The following is a 17,665-nucleotide window of genomic DNA, read 5'->3' on the forward strand; positions in this document are numbered from 1 at the left end:
GAAAATACGTATTGAATTCAAATCACAAAAATCACTACTAGAATCAAACAAAAGGTTCTTGAATTGAAAGAAATTTGAGGGAAAATACAAAAAATTTGTGATGTAAAAATATTGATGAAAAAGAAAAGTATTAACGAGGACATAATTACTTATAAGTGTTATAATCACTTTCCCATTTTATATTTATTTATATTAGATATATATAAAAAAAACTGATTGTTGATATATAATTAAATTTGCTATTTATTGTTTAGTTATATCCATATAAAATAATAAAAATAAACTATAGCTATTTGTTTCAAATGTATATTGGCATTTGCCATATTCTATAGTTTTTCCTTTTATCTATTTGTTTTGATCAAATCTTAATTCCCCTTATGTTTTATAATCATAATTAGTAAATTTTAAAAAATCTCACATATGGGAATGAAATTGTATATCGTATCACCCTTTCTAATTTTTTAGGCAATTTTCAATTTTCATTCACCATATCCTCTCTTTCATTTCAATTTATGTTCTTCCTTAAATATCTTGTTCATATTTCTCTACTAGCCCAGAATATCACAAAATATTACGTAAATTCTTCGAGATTAAAATAGATTTATTACATTTAATTCTTTGTTATTAATATCTCAATATGATCAAGAAATTGTATAATGTAATCACCATGTGTAATTTTTTGATCGACATTCATTCACTTCATAGCCTCTCTCGTTATAATTTAGGTTATTCCTTAAAATTTTGTGTCAATATTTTCCTACTAACACCAAATATCTCAAATAAAGTGTACATCATTTGAAATTGGAAACAATATTATTGCGTTTGGTTCCCTATATCAATATCTCAGATATGAGAAAGAAATTATATATCATAATCACCTTCTGTAATCTTTTGATCAATTTTCATTCACTTCATAGTCTCTCCCGTTGTAGTTTAGGTTCCTCCTTGACTTTTTGTGTCATTATTTCCTTATTAACACCAAATATCTCAAATTAATTATAAATTTTTTAAGATTGAAAATAAATTTATTCTGTTTGATTTCTTGTATCAATATCTCATATATGAGAAAGAAAAGGTATACTATAATCACCCTATGTAATATATTGATCAACTTTCATGCACTTAAAGTCTCTCCAATTGGAATCTAGATTCTCCCATTTTTTTGTTTGAATTCCCTATTTATCTAACATATGAGAATTAAATTGTATATCGTATCATCATTTATATTTTTTCAAACAACTTCTTTGCTGTGTTTGATTCCCTGCATATATCTCATATATGATAAGAAAATTGTATATCGTATCACTCTCTGTATTCTTTCAGGCAACTTTCGTTCACTTCATTGCTTCTTCCTTTGCAACCTAGGTTCTTCCTTGAACTTCTTTATCGATATTTTCCCGTCAGCGCCATTTGTTTCGAATAAACTGTAGCTCCTTTGAAAGAGGAAATAAATTTGTTGCCCTTGATTCCCTGTATAAATATCTCAGTATTTTTTAACCCTCTCTATTTTTTTCGGGTATTTTCATCAACTTCATCGCCTTTTTCACTGCAATTGATACTCCTGTTAGCACAAAATATTTCAAATGAACTATAACTCCTTTGAAATTGGAAATTAACTTATCGCGTCTGATTCCTTGTATGAAAATTTCACACAGAAGAAAGAAATCATATAACATCACTCTATGTAATCTTTTCGATAATATTAAATGAACGATTTTGATTTATGTAAAAATAACAGATTACGTATCTTCATATTTGAGTAAAACCGCGCAATTATATCACTATCGATGATAAATATGCACCAATTATAGTACACTTCTGTAAGAAAAACTCCAATTAGACTCTACAAAATTTGAAAGTAAAAATTTAAGGAATCCCATAGTGTAATTCAATAATTACACTCTGTCCCGACAAATTTAGTATTTACTAAAAATCCCTTAAAATTTTTGTGGCGTGATACTTTAGACTCTAGTGATACATGGTAAATGATACATGGTAAGTTTAAACTGTTAAGAAAAAAATGGGGAAAAAACGGTACATTTAAACTTGTTAACTAAAATAGCTTAATTTACGGTAACAGATCATTAATCAACATTAAATCAGCACGTAATTGAATATTAATTTCAAATTTTGAAAATCAAATATTATATCATCTATTTTGAATACATTTTTTATGAACAATCTGTTAAACTTCGATACACAACAAATTTATGTATCAATGCATCGTCTAAAACACTATACACACTTGATGGATTCAAAATGTATCAGCAAGCACACTATTCAAAATGTATCAGCAAACACTTTATGTATCAATGCATCGTCTAAAACACTATACACACTGATTCAAAATGTATCAGCAAGCACACTTGATGGCGCAATTATTGAAATTAATCACTGATACATGATAAAAAATTTCAAAAACCCTTGATACATAGGAAATCATATGATACACATCTAATTCATGTATCAAATCATAGACTAAACATTATAATCCACTTAGTACTTATGTATTAAACCTATTGTCTGATACATGATAATAATTTTCATAATTTTTTGATACATATTGGATTCCTTAAAATTTTTACTAATTTCAACAACAATTTTAAAATAAGTATAAAAATACAAACCCGAAACAATGTAGGCCTGACAACAATGTTTGCTGCTTTTTTGTTGTTGTTGTATTTTGACAAACTTTGATTTTGATGTTTCGCCAGAGTCTTTGTTTGAATCCTTCTGAAGATTCATAGGATCATGCAAAGACTTTTTTCTATTTTCTTTCCAATTTTCATCGTCGGAATCATATATCCTTCTATTAATTAACAGATCCATTACTATGATGTAATAGAACAATTAACCAAAACAAAAAAGGGAAGAAAAGAAGAACTGATGATGGATTAAAAAGAAAAAGAAGAAACCAATAAAAGATGCTGGGTTAAGAAGAAGAAAGACGATGATGGATTAAGGAGAAAAACAAGAAACCAATAAAAGATGCTGGGTTAAGAAGAAGAAAGATGATGGAGAAAGAAGAAGTGAAGACGTGATGGAGTAAGAATAACAGTAAGAACGGGAGAGAAATTGTCCAGATTTTTGAAATTTCAAATTTTTTGAATTTTGAAATTCAAAATTTCAAAATTGGGTGTTTTAATTAAAATTAATAATTCAAAATCCAAAAACTGATTTAGAAGATTGAGTGTTTTAATGGAGAAAAAATAGGCATTATATTGGCTAATTGTGTAATATAGGAGAGAGAATGTTATGTATCTATACACTTCTACTAAAATTAAAAAAAAAGGAAATTATGTAATATTTAAAAAAAAAAGGGAAAATTAGAGAATATAAAACTTATAGTTGTGTATTTAAGTTATTTTTCCTTTAAATANCGTGTATTTAAGTTATTTTTCCAATTTGAAATTCTCAATTTGATGATGCTTTTGCACTTGGAATTTGGTGGGCCATTTTGCCGGGCTTTGAAGTCCCAAATATAGACTCAAAAACCCAAAACAGGAAAAACGAGACTCTGAGGGGTAAACGAACAACATAGAAATAAGAAATGATTGAAATATAAATAACAATGACAGATAGGAAGAAAGCAGTGTAACATAGAAGAAAACGCTCAAAGTTTCAACCGACCAAAAGTGGCTCTCTGGTTAGCCATCTTCTTGTTAATTCATCAATCTTCTTCTTCTGTTAATTTCAAAGTTCAATTCCATTTCTAATTTCTTAATCGCTAAAGTACAATTTTTTGATTTTTTTTTCATTTGCAGAGAAACCCTAAATCCCTAATTATTAGATCGGTGATTTTAAAACCTGATCGGTCGATTTCGGGTTATTAACGGGTTTAGTAAGTTTAGATTGTGGAAGTTGGAATATTCAGGCAGCGTGTGACTTCGGAAATTCAGAAAAATGAGTGCACCGAAGAAAAAAAATTTCCAGATAGAGGCATTTAAGCATCGGGTTGTTGTGGATCCGAAGTATGCTGAAAAAACTTGGAAGATCCTTGAACATGCGATTCATGAGATTTACAATCATAACGCCAGTGGTCTAAGTTTTGAAGAGCTCTACAGGTTTGCTTCTTCCTTTCTTTGTTTTTTTTTTGTTTAAGATTTTCCTTTGGTGATGTTGCTACTTGTTATAAGTTGTTTTATTAGCGGAGAAGTAATTGTTTGTATTATGATGTTTGAGGGAGAATTGATAGCTGTTAAATTACTCAACACATAGGCACCCAAGGATGCGGTATAGTGGTCAATGTAGTAAGTCGAGAATCATGAGTTCTCAGGTTCCTAAACCCAGCAGAAGTGAAAACACTAGTAGATATATTTTCATCTGTCCTAGTTTCGTGGACATAGTAACTTGGTACCTGTTGGCTGTTGCTGGGCGAGGTTAATTTTGGTCTGATGACTGTATTAAGAGACTTGAAACTATAGGATAAATACTAGTATATGGATTATAACAAGTTAATTGGTAGTAGTCCATTTAGTCTATTTGTAGGTTGGTATATTAGAGAACCCTAAATAATTGTTTTTTTGGATGTGCTTTTTTATTTAATACCTCTTTGTTCCACCCGATCAGGCTCCTTTCCATGCTGACGAATGCAAGAGGAGGATTTGTGGTCACAATTTTGACCATAGTTTATTAAAATGTGAGTCACGGTTAGGTTGACATTGATGCAACATAAAAAGCTGATACCTCAGGCTGGTTTGTCAAATGTAGATGTTCTTATATTATCAGGAGGAAAAAAGTTACCTCATTCCACCTAAGTAAGTTAAATAGTTGTAGTTAATTTTGCGAGAATATTTTCATTTGAGGGGAAGGAAATGCAATATGATATAGAGATACTATTATGTCGGTTAGGGAATGCAGTCCTTGTAGATTCACACGAAAAATCCCGCACAGAACGTTTATTGTTGAAGATTGAGCTTTAGAGGTTTTTCTTTTAATAAGTGGACTAGATAACTTTGTAAAAGGTTCTTCTCTTCGTATTAGATTTCTGAATAGCGACGTGATAATTTATATGGAAGTATGCTCCTCTTTTAAGTACACATCTATGTCATTTAAGTGCAAGTATTAAGTTATTCCTTGCCCTTCTAAGTCCAAACTGTTCCTGTTTATTTGGTTAAGGTATATTATAGGTGGTATAGCACTTGTCGTCAAAAGATTTGTTAGCTTTTTTGCCAAATGTTTTCATGCATAAACCACACAACTTCCCAGTTGACATGAACAGATAGTTTCAATATATCACTTCACTTACCATTTATTGGGGAATGGGAGTTTAGATGTTGATACAATTACTTGCTTTAATCTTTTTCTTCTGTAATTGAGCTTAGTGACAAGTTCTATTGCTTGTATTTTAAGGAGGCAATCTGCCACCTTTATTTTGATAGTTTTTTCTTCTTGAATATCCGTCTTATTACATTGATGTTCTTATTATCTGAAATCTGAGCAGAAATGCATATAACATGGTACTACACAAATTTGGGGAGAAGCTCTATGCAGGACTTGTGTCAACTATGACAGCACATTTGAAGGAAATTGCAAAACATATTGAATCTACACAGGGAGGGTTGTTTCTTGAAGAATTGAATCGGATATGGGCAGAGCATAACAAGGCACTGCAAATGATTCGAGATATATTGATGTATATGGATAGAACTTTCATTCCTAGTACTCACAAAACACCTGTTCATGAGCTTGGTTTGAATTTATGGAGAGACAACGTCATCCACTCTAGCAAAATACACAAAAGGCTTCAGGACACACTTCTTGAACTAGTTCAGCGTGAGAGGACCGGTGAAGTGATAAACAGGGGTTTGATGAGGAACGTAATACAAATGCTAATGGATTTAGGGTCTTCAGTATACCAAGAAGACTTTGAAAAACCGTTTCTTGATGTCTCGGCTGATTTCTATCGGCTTGAGTCTCAGCAATACATTGAGTGCTGCGATTGTGGGGATTATCTGAAGAAAGCTGAGAAACGTCTCATGGAAGAGATTGAAAGAGTGTCCCACTATTTAGATACAAAAAGTGAACCCAAACTTACTAATGTTGTGGAGAAACAGATGATTGAAAGCCATATGCACAGGCTGGTTCATATGGAGAACTCGGGCTTAGTGAATATGATCGTAAATGACAAGTACGAAGATTTAGGACGGATGTACAACTTGTTGCGAAGAGTGTCAACTGGGCTCGCACTGATTAGAGATGTCATGACTTCTCATATTAGAGAAATTGGGAAGCAGCTTGTCACTGATCCAGAAAAGTTGAAGGATCCTGTAGACTTTGTGCAGAGGCTTTTGGATGAGAAGGATAAGCATGATAAGATCATTAGTTCAGCATTTAACAATGACAAAACATTCCAGAATGCTCTCAATTCCTCATTTGAGTTCTTCATTAATCTGAATCCACGATCACCAGAGTTCATCTCTTTGTTTGTGGATGACAAACTTCGGAAAGGGCTGAAAGGGGTTACTGAGGAGGATGTAGAGATCATATTAGACAAAGTGATGATGCTCTTCCGCTACCTTCAGGAGAAAGATGTGTTTGAGAAGTACTACAAGCAGCACTTGGCAAAGAGGCTACTCTCAGGGAAGACGGTATCTGATGACGCAGAAAGAAGTTTGATAGTTAAGCTTAAAACAGAATGCGGGTACCAGTTCACCTCAAAACTGGAAGGCATGTTTACTGATATGAAGACCTCACAGGATACAATGCAGGGTTTTCATGCTGCTGTGGGTGCTGATCTTGCAGAGGGTCCTTCACTTACTGTCCAGGTTCTTACTACTGGGTCCTGGCCTACACAATCTGTTAATACTTGCAATCTTCCTTCGGAAATCTTAGGTGTCTGTGATAGGTTCAAGACATACTATCTGGGGACCCATACGGGTAGGAGGTTGTCATGGCAGACAAATATGGGGACTGCTGATCTGAAAGCTACATTTGGAAAGGGACAAAAGCACGAGCTTAATGTTTCCACTTATCAGATGTGCATCCTTATGTTGTTCAACAAATCGGATCGAATGAGTTACAAAGAAATTGAACAGGCTACAGAAATACCAGCTTCAGACTTAAAGAGGTGCTTACAATCTCTCGCCTGTGTCAAGGGGAAGAATGTTTTGAGGAAGGAACCAATGAGCAAAGATATTGCTGAAGATGATACCTTTTACTTCAACGATAAATTCTCGAGCAAGTTCTACAAGGTGAAGATAGGTACTGTTGTTGCACAAAAGGAGTCAGAACCTGAGAAACAGGAGACTAGGCAGAGAGTGGAGGAGGACCGAAAGCCACAGATAGAGGCAGCAATTGTCCGAATCATGAAATCTCGGAGGGTGCTAGATCACAACAATATAGTTGCTGAAGTAACAAAGCAGCTGCAGTCTCGATTCCTGCCAAACCCAGTTGTCATAAAGAAACGAATTGAGTCTTTGATTGAGCGTGAATTCTTGGAGAGGGATAAAACAGATAGGAAGTTGTATCGTTATTTGGCTTGAAGATGCCACAGGCACTGAACCTGTGATTTTTTGGGGATTTGTTGGGCCTTAACTTGTCACAATGTAAGTTTGAATGTTTATCAAGTCACTTGGTGCCCAGGCGGGCTTTAATGACAGTTGTTTGCACATCCATTTTATTCTACTTTTTCCGTTCTACTTGTTTGCAATTATCGACATCTGAACTAGATAAGCTTACAAGTCTCAGAGAGAATTCTGGGTAACTTGAACTGGAATGGGTTTAATATTAGTAGTAGATGCTGTGTTAAATAGTCCAACCCTTATTATGCAGCAATTTTTGTAATAATCATGTGCAGCAGATGAATTTTTGAGGTACATGTTAATATTAGTGAACAATTATATGAAGATGTGGTTGATAAATTTAATACGACGTGAGAAAAGAACTATACGTGTGATAGAACTACTGTTTAGAAAAAAAAATGATTTGGTGTATTTGGGATAACGCATAATGTTGTTCTTTGAAAAATTATCTTCGAGGTAGGTTTCCTTTTTGTGTTTGATTAGATGTTCAGGTAATTAATTAAACTTATATATAAGGTGGAACCTGTGTAATTGTTTGCTGAAGTAAATATAATATTCAAAAGAAACATGACTTGTGCCTATTAGTGACGGAAGTCAGTTTTCTTATTTTTGATGCAATAATTTTACATACTCTAAGAAAATAATTAAATCAGTAGTACTAGTTACGACGTAATAACATCAACAATATTTTTGCATAAGTTTCATGTATTTAATTAATAGCACCTATTGATAATGTTAAATAACAAAGTAGTAGACTTCACGTGAATAATTCTTCACGAAGAGCTCGGGTTCTTTCCCTGAAATCCTTCCTTCAAAGTTTCAAAATGGGGAAGGAAATAAAAAGTTTGAGTCCAATTTGCTAAATTTAGTAACAAAACGACACCCTAAAGATGAATTAAACGACCCAATGTCCGCAAGCGTTACTATATCTCCAACACGCTATTCATGTTCCATCTATAATCGACAAATGCGGTTCCAAAATTTAAATCTATTATTTATTGCAATTTTAATGAATTTTTACGTATAAATTTATATTTTGCATCAAACACCTTCCGTCCCGGCAACTAGTATAAATACTCTACTGCATCTCCTCAACATAGAGACGATTTGAAGAAAAAGATGAAAGGAATTTTAGTGAGTTTGTTTATGTTGCTAGTTGTGGTAGTGCAACTAGGAGAATCGATTAATTGTGGTGAAGTTGGTGGAGCACTAGCCCCTTGTGTGCCTTATTTGACACAAGGTGGAGATCCATCAGGTTCATGTTGTGATGGTGTGAAAAAAGTAGTAGAAACAACTCCAACACAGCAAGATCGGCAAGTTGCTTGTGAATGTATGAAATCTGCTGCTGCTCGTTATCCTAATGTTAAGCCAGATGCTGCATCTAATCTCCCTTCACGCTGTGGTCTTACTACTCCTATCCCAATCTGATAGAATGTATGCTTTCACTTAACAAGTAATGGACCAGGTCCCTTACTTCAACTCAGAAAATTACCAGAAAGTTGAATGCAGTAAAATCAACACAATGATTTTATGTGGAAACCTCCTTGCTTAAGGGAGTAAAACCACGACCTGTCTCACAGGATTTTCAATCGTTTTCACTAATCTTCAAAAGCAAAAGCGAAACACGATTACACCAAATATAAGAAAGAGTTATCAATCTTACCGTTAAGCAATAGACCTCTATTGCTCAACAAGCCAAAGTAGAAAAACAATCTACCCACTAAGCAATCCCACCTGGACAACCTAGACTTTTAACTCAACACACCAATTCCTTTATAGATTTAGGAGTGGTTTACAATTTAAGAACAAGAGAATAAATTCCTAAAACAACTAGACGAAAAGCTCCAGATGTTGCTGTTGTTCGAGGAATGATTCTGCCTTTTGCCTTTTTGTTAGCCTTTGCAAGAGTTCTTGAAAAGTGTTTATCAAGTTGCAAAAACTACCAAAAAGTGTTTAGGAAAGTGTCTTTTGTATTGACAAGTCCCTTTCCTAAACATCTTGCCATTGGTTGGAAAGGTCACACTTTCTGACGCCATCGGGAAGTGTGCACCTACTTTCTGTACTATCTCCAGCTGGCAGTCGACTGGCTCACTCTCAAGAGAGCCTGGTACCTCTACTAGGTCCCTGGGTTTGTTTCATCTGCAATACTTCAAACAAGACACCTGCAATACTCAAGTAGAAAACCCGGTACCTTTATGAGGTCCCTAAGTTTGTCAAATCATCAAAACTACAAATAACATTTTCCCCCTTTTTGATGATGACAAACAATGATATGATCTGAGATCTTCACCAGAGTCGTTCCCCCTGACATTGTATTCCCCCTTTCTGCATATTCCCCTTTTTCTTAATATTCCCCTTTAATGCATGTTCCCCCTTAATGTATGTTCCCTTTTATTTTGCTACTTACAGTTTACTTCCCCCTTTTGGCATCATAAAAAAGATATGCAGTAAACCATTGAGTCAACATAAATATTGTACAAGATCAGAGCTAATCAGCAATCAAACAGTAGAGGACAAGCATTCACAAAAGAAACTGGGAAGAACATCAAAGGAATAAAGTAACCAACAAGCCATTATAACATAATACATTAAAAGCAAACTAAAAATCCATTAACACGAGAATTTGCCACACAAAAAAAAAAAACAAGGAGGGATTTGATTGACAGGTTTAGGAAGAGGGAGGGGTCTTGGATAGGGACTGGATAACAAGAGTGAGTCGTGCATTGGCAGCATCATTATCCTGGATGGCCTTTTCTTGCAGGGCAGTTATCTTCGCCCTCAACTCCTTGTTCTCTTTCTCCAGAGCTTGTGCAGCTGAAGAACCAGGTCCCTCAGTTTGTGCAGTAAGAAGCTCTGCCTTGAGTACAGCAATTTCAGCCTCTTTACCACTCAAACGCACAGTGAGTTCCTCAGTCTCATGTTTAAGCTTATCCAGGTCCGCAAGAAGTTGTGCCATTTTGCTTTTTGGCAAGCCTCTGCCTTCAATGCACTCACATTCAACCAAGGTGTGCTCAGAGATGGTCTGCTTGACTGTCCCCACCTTTCCAATACCAAGAGGAATCTGAAAGTGTGTGAATACTTTAGTGAGAAAGTATCCATATCCCATTCCATGTACTCCTTTCCTCTCGATAACTGTCTTGTGAATGTGTTCAATCATAAGACCAGGAAGACTCAGAGCCTCAAAGCTGCACAGCATCTCCATGATGTACAAGTCAGCAGCAGTAGCAAGTGTTCTCTTTTCAGTTCGAGGGAGAACCACTTTGTTGACGAACTCGAAGACCAGCTGATACTCACTCTTCATGAGTTTCTTATAGATCCCAGCAACCTTGGTTGTGGGAGTCTTTGAAATCAGAGATGCAAATTCTGAAGAGCAAGTTTTCTCCTGCACGGACCGGGTCCCCTCAGTAGGCACTCTGAGTATTTTGCCCAACATCTCCTCATTTAAAGAAATGGCAATATCGTTCACACGTGTGAGGAGACTCCCATCCTCCAGAAATTGAACATTGTAATAAAACTCACGGACCTCTTCTTCATGGAGGATGGGGGATTGCTTGTTGAACAGGTGCAACCAAGACTGGATCTCCACCATGTCGTGCAGAGAGTCCATGCCTGGAAGAGTGATAATCCCCATATCAAACACTCTACCAGCAAGAACTGCTTGGTTCCTCAGACTGTCAACTATTTCCTGCATGTTGACATTCTCACTTTTCTGGGCTTGAGAACCAGGTCCCTGTGTCCGCTTTCTCTTCCTTTCAGTTTTCTTCCCTTTTGACTGTGACTTCTCAACCTTCTTTGTAACCACTTCTCTTTTCTTTTCTGACTTCTTCTTGTCACTTTTCTTTTCAACCTCTTCCCCAGACAACTCAACCAAATTTTCTTTGGGTATCTTAAAGTGTGATACCTTGAAAGTTCGTGCACTTCTGACTGCGGCAGCAGATCGTGCACTTGCCTTCAAGGCATCCCCCATTAATTTCTGTGCAGCAGACCTTGTATTAGGTCTTCTCTTAGGAGCCTCCTCCACAACCTTTTCTTTCCCTTTTCTACTCTCCACCCTCCATTTTAAAGGTTCTTCTTTACTAGCAGATTCAGATGAAGAAGAAGAAGAATACCGCCCTAAATCTGGGGTTTTGTCAAAAATGGGTTGAGAAGGCCTTACCTCTTCTCTTTCAAGAGCAACAGTGTGTTCTGTTCTGGCCTCTTCCCTCATCATTGCAAGACTCTCAATCACGAGTTCCTCACTCGCTGCTAGAATATTTGACTCTGAAGCCCTGTGTTTTGGTAGATCTCCCTCAAACATGTTGTCAGGCAACATGTCTTCACAAGTACCAGGTACTGTAGAAGTGTTTAGATCAATGGAGAAGAACGGGTTATCTGGAGCATTTTGTGAGGGACTGGGTGGGAGAGGAGTGCTGGCTGGAGCAGGTGTTGGAGAATAGAAGGCAAGAGGTGTAATTTCATCAAGTGTGCCCAGCATTTGCGTCGAAGAAGATGACGAGGAAGACATGGTTACGATACAGGAAGAACGCAAGAGAGAAGGAAGACAGATTTGCCTTTGAATGTGAGAGGTCTTTGTGATAAATGAGAGAGATAAAGTTTCAAGATGAATGAGAGTTTCAGGAGAAAAGACCCCTTTTTAAAAGAAGTGAGAAGGTGCCAGGTCCATTGATTAGACGCGTCGTTTGAGAGAAAAAACGATTGGACTGATCGGTCAGAGTAACCGATGACTGACACGTGGCATTTTCAACGGTCAAAATTTTTAGTTTAAACTTAATGTAAAATGCTAACCTGGACAGGTACCAGGTACCATGATAGAGTTTAACTTCATTCCTTAATTGTTCTAACCTCTTCTTTTTGCTGAGCAGATCCCTATTGAAGGTATACCTACGAAAGGTACAAAAATGATCTTGAGCAAATATTTAAAATTCACACAAAGGATACCTGCACAACAGTTCTAACCATCGAGGGAATATTTCTGTTTGAAGCTAAAAACATCACTTGGAGATCAACATCCCCAACTTCAGCCGATTTCTCTCAAATTGGTCCTTGCTGAGAGCCTTGGTGAAGATGTCTGCAATCTGTTCCTCCGTTGGACAGTATGTGAGCACAATATTTCCCTTCTCAACATGATCTCTCAAAAAATGATGTCTAACATCAATGTGCTTTGTTCTCTTATGATGAACTGGGTTTTTTCCCATACTCACAGCACTGGTGTTGTCACACATTAGAGGGATTGCTTTAATGTGGATTCCAAAATCTTCTAAGTGTTGCCTGATCCACAGCAACTGAGAACAACAAGCTGCAGCAGCTACATATTCAACTTCAGCAGTTGAAAGAGCCACAGAGTTCTGCTTCTTAGTGCCCCAAGAGATAAGTGAAGATCCAAGGAAATGAGCCATTCCAGAGGTGCTCTTCCTGTCAACTTGATAACCTGCAAAATCAGCATCTGCAAAACCAACCAGATCAAAAGTATCACCTGCAGGATAAAAGAGAACCAGGTCCCCTGTTTTCTTCAGGTATCTGAGAATGCGTTTTGCAGCCTTCAGGTGTGAATCACGAGGACATGCTTGAAACCTGGCACACATTCCTACACTGTAAACAATATCAGGTCTGCTAGCAGTCAGATATAGCAGGGAGCCAATAATTCCTCTGTACATTGTCTGATTCACAAGGGGATCAGATTCTTCTACTATCATCTTGGAATTTGTTCCCATAGGAGTGTCAATAGGTTTGGAATCAAACATGTTGAATTTCTTCAAAAGCTCTTTGATGTACTTCTCCTGGCATATTGAAATTCCATTTGATGATTGCTTGATTTGCAGTCCCAAGAAAAATGTCAGCTCACCCATCATGCTCATTTCAAACTCTCTTCCCATTAGTGATGAGAATTCTTCACACAGGTGTTCTGAAGTGGCTCCAAAAATTATGTCATCCACATAAACTTGAATGATAAGCAATTCTTGTTCCCTTTTTAATAAGAACAAAGTATTGTCTATCTTGCCTCTTTTGAAATCATTCTTCAACAGAAATTTTGACAGCCTTTCATACCATGCTCTTGGAGCTTGTTTCAGACCATATAGTGCCTTGTTTAATCTGAACACATGATTTGGTAGCTCTGTATCTTCAAAACCAGGAGGTTGCTTGACATATACTTCCTCCTTGAGATCTCCATTCAGAAATGCACTCTTCACATCCATTTGATACAGCTTGAATCCCATAAAAGCAGCAAAAGCTATTAAGATTCTAATAGCTTCCATTCTGGCAACCGGTGCAAAAGTCTCATCATAGTCAATTCCTTCTTCTTGATTGTATCCTTGCACTACCAGCCTGGATTTATTTCTAGTAATAGCTCCACTTTCATCAAGTTTGTTTCTGAATACCCACCTGGTTCCTATTATTGTTCTGCCTTCAGGTCGAGGAACCAGGTACCATACCTTACTTCTTTCAAACTGATGAAGTTCTTCTTGCATAGAGTTGATCCAGTCTGCATCACTTAATGCTTCTTTAACATTCTTAGGCTCAATGGATGATATGAATGCTGAGAATGCAACTAGATTTCTTGTTTTTGATCTAGTTTGAATTCCAGAATTCATGGGAGAGATGAGATTATCAAGAGGATGTGATGAACTATGCTCCCATCCTGACCTTGCAGCAGACTAATTTGGCAGACCATCATGATCTTCTTCATCAGGAGTGACATCATCTTCTGGGGGTTCTGATGTACTCTGGCTGGAGTTTTGAGTAGTACCAGGTACCCTATCATCCTGTTCAACCTCAGCATCTTCCTCAGGTAGACTGTGATTCTGATCTTCACAATCATTTTTCAGTTGTTGATCTGCATCAGTTTGAGCGCCTTCAATCTTCTTGGATGTTAGCATTTTTAGCACATCATCATCATCATTTGATCCATCACTCTTCAAGCTTCCATTTTCATCAAAAACAACATGAATGCTTTCTTCAATGCATTGTGTTCGCTTGTTGAATATTCTGTAGGCTTTGCTGGATGAAGAATATCCAACAAATACTCCTTCATCACTTCTGGGATCAAATTTTCCCAGATCATCCTTCCCATTGTTCAGCACAAAACATCTGCATCCAAAGGCTCTAAGGTAATTCAGCATTGGCTTCTTGTTGTTGAGTAGTTCATAAGGAGTCTTGTTTAGCACAGCTCTTATTAGACACCTGTTGGTAACATGACATGCTGTGTTAACAGCTTCAGCCCAGAAACTTTGAGGAAGATTTGATTCAATAATCATAGTTCTGGCAATATTCACCAAGGTTCTGTTCTTCCTCTCCACTACTCCATTTTGTTGAGGAGTTCTTGGAGCAGAGAAGTTGTGGCTTGTACCATTTTCCATACAGAATCTATCGAGAGTTGAGTTTTCAAATTCTGTCCCATGATCAGATCTAATACTGCAAACAACTTGATTCAATTTGGTTTGAATCATTTTGAAAAATACCACCAACTCATCAGCTGTATCTGCCTTTGATCTCAAAAATCTCGTCCAGGTGTATCTTGAATAATCATCAACAATCACCAAAATATACTTCTTGCCATTTCTGCTTTGAATCTTCAAGGGTCCACACAGGTCCATATGCAGCAACTCTAAGGTTCTTGATGATGTTACCTGATTCTTGGGCTTGAAAGATGATCTGATTTGCTTTCCTTTGACACAAGCTTCACATATTTTATTTTCAGCAAACTTCATCTTAGGCAACCCTCGGACCAGGTCCTTTGAAATCAATTTATTCAATAAAGATGAACTCACATGTCCCAGCCTACGATGCCAGAGATCAGCATTTTCATTTTGAGCACTGAGACATGTCAAGTCATCTCCATGAGAGATTTCCAAGTTTGCCACATACATATTTTTACTTCTGTGTGCAGTGAGAATTACCTTGTTTGTAGTTAAACTCACCACAGTGCATTTCTCAGAAGTAAACTTGACTTCATTTCCTTTATCACAGATTTGTGAAACACTCAGCAAGCTGTACTTCAAACCATCCACATGGTAAACATTGTCGATTGAATCTTCAAGAGATCTTCCCACTTTCCCAACTCCCAAAATGTACCCCTTCTTGCCATCGCCAAATGAGACTCCTCCTCCTTGGAGGGTCTTGAGTGAGAGGAAGTTATTTACATCACCAGTCATATGTTTAGAGCAGCCACTATCCATATACCAACACTGACTGCTGCTCCTCTCACTCACCTGCACCAAAAGTCACTTGTTAAGCTTGGGAACCCATTTCAGCTTGAGTTCCCAGTAGGCAGACAAAGGAGTGATCAGATTGTAATTTGCCCAATACGGTAGACTTTGAATCCTTCTAACAAAGGACCTAGGAGCAGGAACAGATTTTTTCTTTGAAAATCTGTGAGTTGGGACAGATTCTGTAGGACCAGGTCTCTTATTTGGTACATTCTGTCTTTCAGCATAATTAGAGTATCTTTCACGAGAGTTTTTCCAGCTGACACACTCTTTTTTCAAATGTCCATTTTTTCCACAATGCAGACACAACAGATTATCAGACACAAACACATACTTACTGTGAGGATTATAAGGAGGACTTATGTTTAGACTTCCTAGTCCTTTCTTATTGAAATTACTCTGACTTGTCACATTTGACAATAACTTTGATGATTTGGTCCACTTAAGAGAATTTTCAAGTTCCTCCTTAAGTTTAACAACATCCTGTTCTAATTTGTTATTCTTTTCAAGTGACAATCTGAGATTTGTCTCAGAGTTTTTCAATTTTTCCTCAATTTCAGCTTGCAAGCTATTTGGCTCTCCATTTAGTTTTTCAGCCTTTTCAGTAAGCTCACTCAACTGATACTTAAGTTCAGAATTATTTAACTCTAGAGACACCATTTTTGCCATTGTCTCTTCAAGTTGAACTTTGTTTTCAGAAAGAATTTCAAGTTCAGCATTAATGGCATCTCTTTCAGATGTTAGCTCTATCACAGAATCTAACATGACTTTTGACAAGGTTCTTAATTTCTTAAGAGAATATTTGTCCAAGTCAATTTTCATGTCAAGAAGAGTTACCTGATTGTTCTCTTCTTCATTTTCTGTGTGTGCCATGAGAGCAAACATTTCATTGAAGACAGTTTCCTCCTCATGCACAGCAACCATAGACACATCTTTTGACTCATCAGGATCTTCTGAATCACTTGAAGAATCCCCCCATGCAGCAAGAGCCCTTTTTACAACCATATCAGCAGCAGCTTTACGATCTCTGTTTCCAAGTACCAGGTCCCTTCTGTTTTCTTTGTCACCCCTGTGCTTTTGATGTTCCTTGTTTTCAGTCTTGAGCAAAGGACACTCTCTGATGAAGTGCCCAGATTTTCCACACTTGTAGCAAGTATCACCTTGAGCAGTATTTCGAGTCCCATTAGTTCCCTTTTTATACATTTTGTTTTTTCTCACAACCTTTTGGAATCTACTGATGAGATATGCCATATCATCATCATCACTTGAATCTTCTTCTGATTTATACTTTAACATCAGAGACTTGTCCTTCTTGACTTCCTTTTTTGACAAATCATTGCTTCGATTCATCTCATGTGTTTTAAGATTTCCAATCAACGCATCCATGGTCAGCACTTTCAAGTCCTTGGCTTCTGTAATGGCATCAACTTTGCTCTCCCAAGACTTTGGAAGAATTCGAAGCACTTTTCTGACTTGTTTGGTCATGCTTATGGGTTCACCCAGACTTTTCAGCTCATTTGTAATGGAAGAGAACTTGGTGAACATCTCATGTATTGTTTCACCTTCCTTCATTTTGAAGTTTTCATATCGTGAAGTGAGCATGTCAATCTTGGATTCTTTGACTTGTTCAGTTCCTTCATGAGCCGTCAACAAGCTATCCCAAATCTCTTTAGCAGACTCACAGGCTGACACTCTGTTGTACTCATCAGGTCCTATCCCACAGACCAGAAGAGTTTTAGCTCTGAAACCCTTTTCAATCTTTTTCCTGTCAGCTTCATCATATTTCTGCCTGGGCTTTGGAACAGTAATGGTCTTTTCTCCATCTTTTTCTTCCATCATGGGAACAAAGGGTCCATCTAATATAATATCCCATAACTCGCTATCTTCAGCCATGAGATAGTCATGCATTCTAACTTTCCACCAACTGTAGAAGTGTCC

The 17,665-nt window shown here is 36.8% G+C and overlaps 2 protein-coding genes across 2 annotated transcripts; both read left to right on the plus strand.

The window, feature by feature from the left end:
- The first annotated feature begins 3,491 nt into the window (after positions 1-3,491).
- Positions 3,492-7,651, plus strand: LOC107011441 (cullin-3A-like). Its single transcript, XM_015210950.2, has 3 exons — positions 3,492-3,646; positions 3,765-4,064; positions 5,444-7,651. Exons 2-3 carry the CDS (start codon positions 3,904-3,906, stop codon positions 7,482-7,484), a joined length of 2,202 nt encoding a protein of 733 aa, XP_015066436.1. The 5' UTR covers positions 3,492-3,646; positions 3,765-3,903; the 3' UTR covers positions 7,485-7,651.
- Positions 7,652-8,642: 991 nt separating this feature from the next.
- LOC107010165 (non-specific lipid-transfer protein A-like) lies at positions 8,643-8,951 on the plus strand. The gene has a single exon (XM_015209410.1). The coding sequence runs from the start codon at positions 8,643-8,645 to the stop codon at positions 8,949-8,951; it is 309 nt and encodes a 102-aa protein (XP_015064896.1).
- Positions 8,952-17,665: the final 8,714 nt, after the last annotated feature.

The sequence above is a fragment of the Solanum pennellii genome, chromosome 2 (assembly GCF_001406875.1).
Source record: "Solanum pennellii chromosome 2, SPENNV200".
Taxonomy (NCBI): Eukaryota; Viridiplantae; Streptophyta; class Magnoliopsida; order Solanales; family Solanaceae; genus Solanum; species Solanum pennellii.

Coding starts and splice junctions, on each gene's coding strand:
- LOC107011441 (XM_015210950.2), top strand. CDS start 3,904: ATGAGTGCACCGAAGAAAAAAAATTTCCAGATAGAGGCATTTAAGCAT. Junction 4,065..5,443: donor AGTTTTGAAGAGCTCTACAG/GTTTGCTTCTTC, acceptor AAATCTGAGCAG/AAATGCATATAACATGGTAC.
- LOC107010165 (XM_015209410.1), top strand. CDS start 8,643: ATGAAAGGAATTTTAGTGAGTTTGTTTATGTTGCTAGTTGTGGTAGTG.